Below are 11,977 nucleotides of genomic sequence, written 5' to 3'. Positions count from 1 at the left end.
AAACCCTTTTAAATCTTTTAAAAACTCATTTAAAAATCTTTTTCATTTAACTTTTTAAAACTTTTAAAACTTATTTAAAAACTCTTTCAAAATCTTTTAAAAACTCTTTCAAAATCTTTTAAAAACTCTTTTAAAACTCTTTTAAAAACTCTTTTAAAAATCTTTTAAAAATCTTTTAAAAACTCTTTTAAAACTTATTTAAAAATCTTTTAAAAAACTCTATTAAATCCTTTAAAAAACTCTTTTAAATCTTTTAAAAACTCATTTAAAAATCTTTTTAAAAAATCTTTTAAATCCTTACTCTTTTAAATCTTTTAAAAACTCATTTAAAAATCTTTTTAAAACTCTTTTAAAACTTATTTAAAAACTCATTTAAAAATCTTTTAAAAACTATTTTAAAACTCTTTTAAAAACTCTTTCAAAATCTTTTAAAAACTCTTTTAAAAACTCTTTCAAAATCTTTTAAAAACTTTTTTAAAAATCTTTTAAAAACTCTTTTAAAATCTTTTTAAACTTATTTAAAAATCTTTTAAAAACTCATTTAAAAATCTTTTAAAAAAACTCTTTTAAATCTTTTTAAAAACTCTTTTAAATCTTTTAAAAACTCATTTAAAAATCTTTTTAAAACTCTTTTAAAACTTATTTAAAAACTCTTTCAAAATCTTTTTAAAACTCTTTTAAAAACTCTTTCAAAATCGTTTAAAAACTCTTTTAAAAATCTTTTAAAAACTCTTTTAAAAGTCTTTTAAAAACTCTTTTAAAACTCTTTTAAAACTTATTTAAAAATCTTTTTAAAAACTCTTTTAAATCCTTTAAAAAACTCTTTTAAATCTTTTAAAAACTCATTTAAAAATCTTTTTAATACTTATTTAAAAATCTTTTTTAAAAAAACTCTTTTAAATCCTTTAAAAAACTCATTTAAAATCTTTTTAAAACTCTTTTAAAACTTATTTAAAAACTCTTTCAAAATCTTTCAAAAACTCTTTTAAAAACTCTTTCAAAATCTTTTTAAAACTCTTTTAAAAATCTTTTTAAAACTCTTTTAAAAATCTCGCTCTGGAATAGGCTTTGGTGGCTCAAGAATAGCTTCGGTGGCTCTCCAAAGGTCTCCCTCCTTGCTAGGGTCCCAAAAATATCTATTTATAGCTGCAGCCCAAGGTCAGACACGCCCCCGTCCACACGGCCGTGCCTGGGAGGCACGGCCAGAAGCAGTGAAGGCTCTGTTCAGGGGCACGGCCGTGCCTTTTAGGCACGGCCAGAAGCAGTGGTGTCTCTGTTGAAAGGCACGGTCGTGCCTCTGAGGCACGGCCAAAGCCCGTTTCTTCAGGTTTTGTAGGGCACGGCCGTGCCTGGGAGGCACGCCAACAGCAGGGACTCCTCTGATGAGAAACACGACCGTGCCTTGTGGGCACGGCCAACAGCAGTGGTCTTTTCTGGTTGGAGGCACGGCCGTGCCTGTGAGGCACGGCCAAACCTTGGTTGTCTTCTGTTCTGAAGCACGGCCGTGTCTGGTAGACACGGCCCTGTCTGCTGCTGAAGAGGGATGATGGCACGGCCGTGCCTGTGAGGCACGGCCAGGGCTAGATGCTGTTCTGGATGGAAACACGCCCGTGCCTTGTTGAACACGGCCAGGAAGCTTTTAGACACGGCCGTGCCTGTGAGGCACGGCCCTGTCTTGCCTTATCTTCAAAAGTAACTCTGATTTTGTCCGATCTTCAAAAGCCCATGTCACTGAACACATTAGTTGCCTTGTCACCCTTCTGAGCCAACAAAGATTATGTTATTTAGCATTTATCTACTGCATTATATAAGAATATTTTACATAGTTTCTTAACTTTTGCACTCTTTTTATTATTTTAGTTTGAGAAACTGCTCTTTGTGTGTTTTATTGATAGGATGTGAAGATCTTGATGTTGGAGTGCATTTGAAGATCAAAAGCCTACAGAGCACATGTTCCAGCATGATGCTTGTGACACCTACCATGTTTGTGCATCATTGGAGGCAGAACGAGCATCGGAGCTGTAAATGAACACTCTAGCAAGGAACATAGCATGGCCATGTCATCTGACATGACCGTTTTCCCTACTTACCTTTTACAAATAACACTCCAACAAAGTCACACAACCTAGTCGTACTCTTTGACAAGGGCATTGCACGTGTGGCGGTGCCTCCCTTATTTTTAAAAAATTCTATTAGCAATCCTAACTTTTTAGGAAATTATATTAGTAGGGTTCCCATACTTTTTAGGAAACTTTATCAAAGTTCTAAAATTATAAATAGAAGCAAGGGGCAACAGTTTAGAGGCATCTAGGATTAGGGGATCTCCCCTTCCCTATCAAGGATTTCCCCATGATAGGTAAACCTAGGAGAGAGTAGTCTTCTAAGGAGCCACAAGGATTCAGTTCACCAAGGAGGCAAGGAGATCTTTCAAAGAAGACATCGACATCTACGGCTAGCTTCCCTTACTCTTCTCTATTTCATTTAGTTGTAGAATGATTTACTTAATGTCTTCGGTTTGTATCTCCATCTCTATAAAGTAGTTTCATTAATTCTAGGATTAGGGAGTAATCTAATATAGAGTTGACACTTATGTTTTGTTAATCTCCTCTTTTATCGCATGATGTGTTTGATACTTGATTCGATTTTAGTATGCTTACATGTTAACAATGCTAGTGTGCATTATTATATCATAAAGAAAAGGGAAAAGACTAAGAGGTGAACATAATTCTCCGACCTATAAATTTCAGGTTTGAGGGATTGTTCACAAAACTAGTCCAAAACTTTTGTAAGGTACCATTGACTATCATAGAACATAAAGGGCTTACCCCAATTCGGCCTCACAAAGTAAGAGATAACGGTCTAGGGGTTCTTGAGGCATTGTGACATGAACCTCTATAAGAAAGCGATCATCCTAGTAACCACGAAAGTAGAGATCGCATTTGGGTAGATGCATTGGTGTTGTCCAAGAAGAAATTTCAGTTACCTTGGGATAGACCACCTTTAAGCATATCAAATACTAAGGTAGAAGAGAAAATTACAAATAAATTATCAACGATCGTCGTGGTGAAATCGAAGCCCCAGAATTGCCTTTAAAACTAATTTTCTGACAACTTCTCACTTTGCTTTCTTAATTTATTTTCCTTCTCAACAGCTCTCTTGATTTTGATTTATTTAGATAGCTTACTTTGCATTTGGACTAGTACTTGACTTTATGATTCTAGAGGATAATATTATATTACTTGGTGATGACCGTGCACTAGCAAAAATTGTACATCATTTATTCACCTCCTCTTGCACCCAAATTTTGATCCTACAACCTCATCTATCAGGACTTCTTACCTACCCAGTATTTGGTCTCCTGACCTAGTGAGTTTTCATTCCTTGATATCTGATCCACCTAATTAACTAGGGAATTCGTTGTCTAGTTTTTGGTCTAACCAACCAAGGTTTGACTGGCTAGTATCCAAGCCACCTAACCTATCAGGTTTCACTATTTGGTATCTGATCCACCTAAACTATCAAGGATTCCTTTTTTAGTATCTAGTCCACCAAACCTATCAAGGATTCCTTGCCTAGTAGCCGATCCACCTAACCTTTCAGAACTTCTTCAGTTAATTTACTTGCACTTGTATGCAAATCGAATCACATATTAAGATAACTTTAAAGCCTTTGTCATATATCAAAATTGTAGGTTTGATTGTTTGGTACTCTTTGCACCAATAGTTTAAACATTGACAAAATAAATAAAAGGTCTTTCAATTGACTAGTTCAGTCGATTGAGGTACATTTGGAATCAAACAAAAAATTTCACTTAATTGGTCAAGTCGACTGAGGTTCATTGGAAGAGACATAAGGTTCTTGGTTAGCATAGTTGATTAAGCAATCACGGTCAACTAATATTATAATGATCAATTAAAATGCAGTCAAAGATTGAAAGTTTCAATGACACTCTCATCAATTAACTAATGACTAGTTGATTGTTTGGTACTCTTTGCACCAATAGTTTAATCCTTGACTAAATAAATAGAAGTTTTTTCAATCGACTAGTGTTGCTCAATTGGTCAAGTCGAGGTTCATTGGAAGAGACGAAAGGTTCTTGGTTTAACTGGCATAGTTGATTAAGCAATCGTGATCAACTAATGTTATAATGATCAATTAAAATACAATCAAAGATGGAAAGTTTCAAAGACACTCTCATCAACTGACTAATGACTAAGTTGATTGATGGCTGCCATGTCATACAATAGTATGGTTAAGGGGTTGTGAGACAAGATATTAACCTAGTGCAAAACAACATCCATACTCTACCTCTTTTAAGCCTTATTGTACACCTTTTCTTTATTGTTTTACCTGTATTTTATTGATAATGGTAAGAAGTTTCTCTATCTCTAATGCATAATTGAAGAGGTTAAAGATAGTGAAATTCGGGATTAATCCACCCATTCGATTGTAGGTCATGGATGTAACAATTATGAAAAGCATAATGAACCACACTAATTGTAGCATCTTGTTTTATTTTCTTTCATTTAGTGTTCATTTTATTTTTGCTGCATATTTTATATAAACACTAACCACGTAGCAAACAGTGGTATTCACCTCTACCCCATCGATTCGCAATCCAATAGTCATGATTGTGACCAATGCGATGAGCTGGCGTTGGTGGATGAGGAAGACAGTAGAGCAACAATTTTATGGCATACTGTTTGAGAAAAAGATAACGTCTTGATTCGATGGATCTGACAACGTTGATTAACTTTATCTAGTGGTGAAGGAAACAATGGTCGATGACTAACGGGGTGAGATTGATGGTGATCAACTGTGCGGAAGGGCAAGCTAGAGAAGGTGATGAAGATTTTCATGGTGGTGTTATCCGTGCTTCTAGTGGATGTGGCAAGAACAACTCCATATTTCGTTCTAATTTAAACCTGTCATTGTTTTTCTCTCCTTCTGTATGCGTGTCTTTTCTTTTCTATACATTTTTCTACTTTCAACTCTTTGTTTTTTCTAATTTTTTATCCTCAACTCTTCTTTACTTTTTCTCGCTCTCACTTTTCTCTAATTTTTTTTTTTCAATTCTTGATGTTTTTTATATTTACTACAATAATATTAATATTTTTTATAGCGAGACTAGCGATGCATGGCGATGAGAAAGTCCACGATGCATATTTAGGATTGAGAACAAATAGGAATAAAGAAGCAATGTTGATGATAGGGGCGGAGCCAGCTTTGGATTAAGATGGGCTCCAATCTCATCTTTTTAAAAATAAAAATTTATTATCTTTTAATTTTATTATAATTTTGAATTTATCATAAATTTATTTGTCAGATAGTGATTCTAAATAGTCGGCGTCAATTTCAATTAATCTGGAATCTTGACTATTACGACGATGGAATAAAACTTTAAAATATGAAAATATAAATAGATTTACAAAGAATGCAGTGGAGATGGTAAGATAAAAATAAAATCACACTAAAAAAATATAAAGAAATAAATAATCTTGAATTGTGAATGAGTCGTAAAGTTAGATGGATAATAGACTAACAGTGAGACTGAACTTAAAATTTCTACTAATACGAATTGACACAACGTCAACATTGAACTGTCAAACCCCTCAAAAATTAGGAAGAGACTTGTTGAAACGAATAAGAAAATCACCTCATCCAGAAGGTAAATTAAAATTTATATTTATTCAAAGATAATTAATTAAATATGAAAATAAATATCTTAAATAAAAAATATTTCATATTCATTATTAAAATAAAAATGTTAATTATCAAATAATAAATATAAATTTTGTAAATTTATTATAAATGTGTAAATCATAAGTTTTTTAAATTTCTTACGAATGCACCAATTTACAATTTTTTAATTTATTTTTTTAAATTATCACTTGTTTTGCATTATTTTGTTTTATGAATAGTAAATGATCGAACGACATGCAGTAAGATTGTCAGAAATCCTCTAAACAGGGAATCATCAGGAAAATAGTAACAGAAAAAAAAAATATTGTATAACCTTCAGTTGAATAAAGCGAAACAAAATCTTCTACTTGCCCCTGATCAAAGCAGTGTATAATTAATTTATCTTTACAAGTAATAACAATTAAGACAATGCAGTATAAATAGTAGAATATATGTAATCAATCAACTAATCGTTTAACATATGTACAAGTTCAATCATATATATTCTCTTCCAATCGATATATCAAGAAATTATTACTGTCTTCTATGTATTTGAAACCCGGTACAGCAATCCTCCCCTCGCGGTCCTTATGTCCAAGTGCTTTAATGAATTACAGTGCTTCCCACCTTTATAGTTCATACCTTCCATCTCCACCAACAGTACCATGATCAAACCCCAAATCCAGTAAGAATCCAAGGTCATTACCCTCACAAGACCTTGAGCTCGTAATATTCTCCATATTCCCCATCGTGTATTGATCAAGAAGTGGCATGTTCATGAAGGGGTTTGAGCTGACATTTTCTTCCAGCCCAATTTGCATGGGTAGGTCCACTAGAGAAGGAGATGACCTAATTAATGTGGGAGAAGAGGAACAAGAAGCTGTGGTAGTAGCGTTGTCATGCAGGTCTATGCTCTCCCGTTTTCTTTTGTGGAAAACTCTGCATAGAACCCAGTCCTCCTGTCATTCGTATACATGCAGCATAGTAATTAGCCAAAGAGATTCATACAAACGCATTAGGTGGTGCAACTATATCTATGTTACAACAAAAAGGTATGAGTAAAGGAATAGGCTATATCCTCATATTCTAAGATTGGGTGAAAAGTTGTGGAAAGAAAATTAAGGAGGGAAGAAAGCATAATTAATATAGGTGAGTACATAGGCATCAAATGGTTTTAAATTTGTCATTTTAATACTTGCAAATTGTAAGATAATAATATCAGAAGATCATATCCTATATCATTTTATCTCTGTTATTGATTAGAAAAACTAGAATGAATTGGAGGAAGAAAACGATGTTTATATATATCCTCATAGTGTTCATATAAATTATTTTATATCTTTTTGCCACTCCAAGATCTCCTATTCGAGCTAGCGGGCTTGACTATCAGATTCAAAATTTTCAATAGATTTAGTGGATTGTATACTAGCTGTAATCAAGGTATCTGTTGCCTTCTTTCGAATAATCGATCCCATCTAAAAAAGTTGCCTTACTATTTGATCGACAAGTTTATGGAATCTAGGCATGTCGTTTTGCTACCATATTACGGGACAATTATTATCTTCACAAACTCTTCTTCTGTTCTTAGTCCATATAATTAAGGTACATATCGGTATATATATTAAAGTTCACAATATTTTTTTCTGAAAATATCGATATGTATTGTAGCGAAGAAATTAAAATCATGATTATTTACTATTGACAGGTCGACTAAAAATATATATAGGACAAAGAAGGAATATGTAAAGCTACCGTACCTTATGGGGTGAACGAGGGGTCTCCAGTCTAAACTCATGCATGACCCACACAGTCTTGATACCACTGGGAGCTCTGCCTCTATGGAACACCAGCGTCTTTCTCATCCCTACCATTGCATGAGTCCTTGGATCACAGATTTCCTTATCTTTTCCAGTAGCCTTCCAGTAACCAGATTTGGTCGATCGGTTCGCGCGTGATCCAGTCGAGTATTTGCGGTCACGGAAGCTGAAGAAGTACCACTCGTTGGCACTCAGCTCGGCAACATCTGTGTGAGGCGAAAGCATATATAAGGCATATAAAATATCGATGCTCGCTTAATAATGCAGGCAAATGTGAAGTATTAGTTTCATATTTTCTAAGGAAACGTAGACTGTTCAAACGAAAATTTGAAACAGGAAGTAATTAACGGAGCTATCGAGATTTTGAAGCAAATCGCTAAAAGAAATTAAACTAAAACCTAATAGTTTAATTTTTCTGATAAAGGACAAGTTTGAAAAGCCAAGCGGCTATTTAGTAGACGATGATTCCAACTTTCACCTGGGAGTTCCCATGGCTCGCGAGTGTGCAAATCCACCTCCACCATTGTCCCCTCCAAGCCTCTTTGTTTGGTCACCTTGTTGTAGAGATAGTGGCACACGAGCTCTTCATCACTTGGATGGAACCTGAAACCCGGAGGCAGAGTGGATTCTATATCTCTCAGGTCCATATCTCTTCTCTGTACAATATCGATCTTATCCGAAGCCAAATAAGTGAAGATGGATGGAGAAGGAAGAGTTCGATGGAGTTGTTGAGGCTGAGGGTTTAAGTATTATATATGTAAATGCAGGAGAGGCGTGCTCTGAAGTAATTGATAAGTCCACTATAACAAGAAAGCTTTCATTAACAGTAAGGATAAAGAATTAACAAGTCATTTTTATCACATACACGCATGAATAGAAAATGATTTTTGTGGCATTAAGGTCGTTAAGTAGGAGAAAGTGTTACTATTCGGATGACTAGTTGATGAGTGGGCAAATTAAAAGGGCTTCATTAATTAATTATTCATGGCATGCGAGACGTGGAGCTTAGTAGGATAGGGTAGGGTATAGGCCGGTTGAGTTGTCTGTCCTATTTGATCCATACAAACTCACACAGGCTGTTCTTAACTAGCATTGGAATTTTGATCATGTATCACCGTTTGATTTGGCAACAGTGTAAATATCTTCATATAATTGTTAAGCAAATGCATCTTTGAGAGTTGTGTTCTTGCCTATTTTTCAATTAATGTTCCCTTGAGAAGGTGAAGATGTTGACTTGGTTATGGATTATAAGTGTCTTATATATATATGCAAATCACAACTATATATATAATATTATATTAGGTATGACTTTTTACTAATACATAAAGATTGAAATCTATTATTTGAAGAAATTTAACTTTATTCTCACATAAAGAACAACTTAGAATCTAATTGAAAACAAAAAATAATATGTTTTATAAATTAGATAATTATTTAACTAATTTATAAGAAAAACTTAAGTTCGGTTGAAACTAGATAAGATTTTTAATTAAAAAAAGTTAGATAAGCACGATAAGCAAATAAATAAGTTTGAACACATCTAAGTTTAGTTTGACAAAACTCATTTACACCGCTAATAGAGTGTCATCTTGTTGCTTCGTGCTTCTTCCTTCTCGTTTACATCAAGTGAATGATATATTCTTTTAGCTTACATCATGTAAATGATATGTATTTTTTATTTAGAAAAAATATACATGTATTGATATTGACCTCATGATTAATACATTATTTTTTTGTTTTAAAAATAGAATCAATTTGTTTATCTGAAAATTCAATAAAATGTTTAAGTAAAAAGTACACTAATAGAAGTTTAAGAGTACTTCTCTTAATTAATATATAAAAAATAATAATAAAAGAATCAAACTAAGCTTAAAATCATAAACAATATAGTGGCAATTTGATAACATCAATCTACTAAAAAAACAAAATGTAATTGATAAGGCGTCAGATATCTTTTTAGCATGTTGGGATCATCCCAAAGTCAAACAAGGCAAAAAATACCTAAATTGATAGATTTTACTATAAATTCCTATAGCCAATACCTTAAATTTTGCGTTTTTGATTTTTTTTAATAGAATTGTATTTTAGCAATAAATCAATCTAGGAAAATTAAAATTTGATTCTGATTTGGCATCTTTATTCCTTAGCATATGATATTATATTTTTTTTCTTAAATATGTATTTTTTATTTGAAAATATTTTCTTGATTTGATTATTGTATCTCGTTCTATAAATATATACAGTATAAATTTTAGTTAAGAAGTTAGTTGAAGATTAATAAAATTATTTTGAATCTTTTATTTTTAAACTTTTTCTGACTATTTAAATCAATAAGTCAATCTTATTACCCTATTTTCTTGAGATTTTCTTGGTTATTCCATGTGAATGATCAGCAAATTAATCTTTATTCTATTCGCTTCCACTACATCAATTGGTATAACGATCGGCTACACTTCCAAAAATATGACACCTAAATGAGATCAATGAGTGGCACCACTAGAGGAAGTTTATAGTCATGACTAAATTATGATACTTGAGAAACGACTCCAACAAATATAGCAACAAATGTAAGAACATGTCATCATGCTCATGATACAATTTGAAAATCTAAATCTGAATCAGGATTTGAGTCCACAGCATGTGGAGAGACTTGAGACAAAAGAGGAGAACATTTGGGCAGGGCAACTCCAATGATTTCAACACTACCAATTGACTATAGACATGATGACAATCGACAGTGGGAGGTTGGAATTCATATTGATAGCCTTGAATTTCATAGCAGTAGTCTATAACTTGATTTTCTTGATTGGATTGCTAATGCAGATGATATATTGAATTTCACTTAAGATTGTATGGTGCAATTAGTGGCGACTTGGTTCAGGGGGTATGCTAGTGCATGGTGACACTAAAATAAACTTCAGCATTTAAGGACAGACAAGACCAAAATTACTTTTTAGCCCAAGTTATAAACATATGCGAGCTATATGAATTCCTCATATTATTTCCTTCTCATATATCAAAATTTATAATATTTATGTCAAGATTCAAGGTTCGAGGATTTAAATAAATATAATTCTGGGTTCTATCAATGACTTGCCAGAAATGATTTGTCAGATTCCGAAGATCAAATGTTTATTTGATACATTAGGGGTTTGCAATAAAATATACAAACTCTCTTGACCTATTCGACCCCGTCTCTATTTTTGAGGCATACTTGAAAGCATTGCAAATATATAGGAGATCTAACTTTGAAGTATCTCGGCCAAGAGAGGGCAATGGATTAACTAACAATAATCGTAGTAGCACATGAAGTAATCAGCCTAATTACCTTGTTGGTTACCAACCAGCAACCTAGAAGTAATGTGAGATGTTATAGTTGTGATTAATTAGGACATCGAGTATAAGATTGCAAAAGATCTAGCAGGAGGCCTTCACTAATGATGGATGCATGAAGAAACCATGGGAATGGATGAGGATGTTCATGATGACAATGAAAGAGATGATGATAATGTAGGGGAAAAGGAGTATGTGAATGATGATATAGGCCCATTATTAGTAGTGTGGTGATCTTTTCTTGCACCAAAGGGGATGCATAATGAATGGTTGTGAATTAAAATCTTTGAATCAACATGCATAGTTAATGCGAAGGCATGTAAATTCATGATTTATTCAGAAAGTTATAAAAATATGGTATCTGAAGAATTAACACAAATATTAGGCATAAAGACTAAGAAGCACATCAATCCTTACAAACTCGCTTAGTTACAAAAGGGAAATGCGATCACAATTTCTATATGAACTTTGATTTCATTTTCTATTAGAACCAATTACAAAGATCAAATTTGGTGTGATGTGGCAACCAAGAATGCATGGAACCTACTATTGGGAAGACCATGACAATATGAAAGACATGTTTATCATGATGGTCTAAATACTTCTTACAGTTTCATATTCCAGTCAAAAATAATTGTGTTACTACAAATAAAAGGGCCTACCAGTTGTAAACCAGGAGTCAATTTATTATCTCTATCAAGGTTTAAAGATGAGATGGAAGAATCTGGCATGGTATTATTCTATTTGGTAAAGAGGCAAGTCCAAATAATTATTCAAGATGTTGTCAAGCCATTGGTAGAGGATTTTTTTGATGTTTTTCCTATAAACTTCTTGAAGGAGTTACCACTATTAGTACCCCAAATGATTGTGGGGAGATCATTGGAACCTTAAGTAGTGTAAACCATAGTAGTTTTGATGTTTGATCAAATAAATCTAAGTTAGCTCTTATTGTATTTCTAATATGTTTGTCTAAATGAGTAGAGACTTAGGAGAACACATAGGTACTCGATGACTTAGAATCCGATGGAGTATAGTGAAAGATGGTATGGGACACTTGAGAGATTGAAAAGGATGAGGAATATTAGAGACAACAAAACTTAGGGTAGGAGATGCAAGCAAGTAAGAAGGACGATACAGAAGGGAGT

At 33.1% G+C, this 11,977-nt stretch overlaps 1 protein-coding gene across 1 annotated transcript; it reads right to left on the bottom strand.

The window, feature by feature from the left end:
* Positions 1-6,119: 6,119 nt before the first annotated feature.
* LOC141816757 (NAC domain-containing protein 79-like) lies at positions 6,120-8,232 on the bottom strand. Its single transcript, XM_074704494.1, has 3 exons — positions 7,978-8,232; positions 7,440-7,705; positions 6,120-6,641 (listed from the first exon to the last, which is right to left on the bottom strand). The coding sequence occupies exons 1-3, from the start codon at positions 8,144-8,146 to the stop codon at positions 6,312-6,314; spliced, it is 765 nt and encodes a 254-aa protein (XP_074560595.1). The 5' UTR covers positions 8,147-8,232; the 3' UTR covers positions 6,120-6,311.
* Positions 8,233-11,977: the final 3,745 nt, after the last annotated feature.

Source organism: Curcuma longa, unplaced genomic scaffold, assembly GCF_044706935.1.
Source record: "Curcuma longa cultivar G26 ecotype Majalengka, Jawa Barat unplaced genomic scaffold, ITB_CL_G26_1.1 contig_18017, whole genome shotgun sequence".
In the NCBI taxonomy this organism is placed as follows: Eukaryota; Viridiplantae; Streptophyta; class Magnoliopsida; order Zingiberales; family Zingiberaceae; genus Curcuma; species Curcuma longa.
This window is presented reverse-complemented; position numbering and strand designations above follow the sequence as displayed.

Bases quoted from the DNA above. Each gene is read 5' to 3' on its own strand.
- LOC141816757 (XM_074704494.1), bottom strand. From the start codon at position 8,146: ATGGACCTGAGAGATATAGAATCCACTCTGCCTCCGGGTTTCAGGTTC. The intron at 7,706-7,977 runs GTGAAAGTTGGA...CGCCTCACACAG, and splicing joins CGAGCCATGGGAACTCCCAG to ATGTTGCCGAGCTGAGTGCC. The intron at 6,642-7,439 runs GTACGGTAGCTT...TACGAATGACAG, and splicing joins CCCCTCGTTCACCCCATAAG to GAGGACTGGGTTCTATGCAG.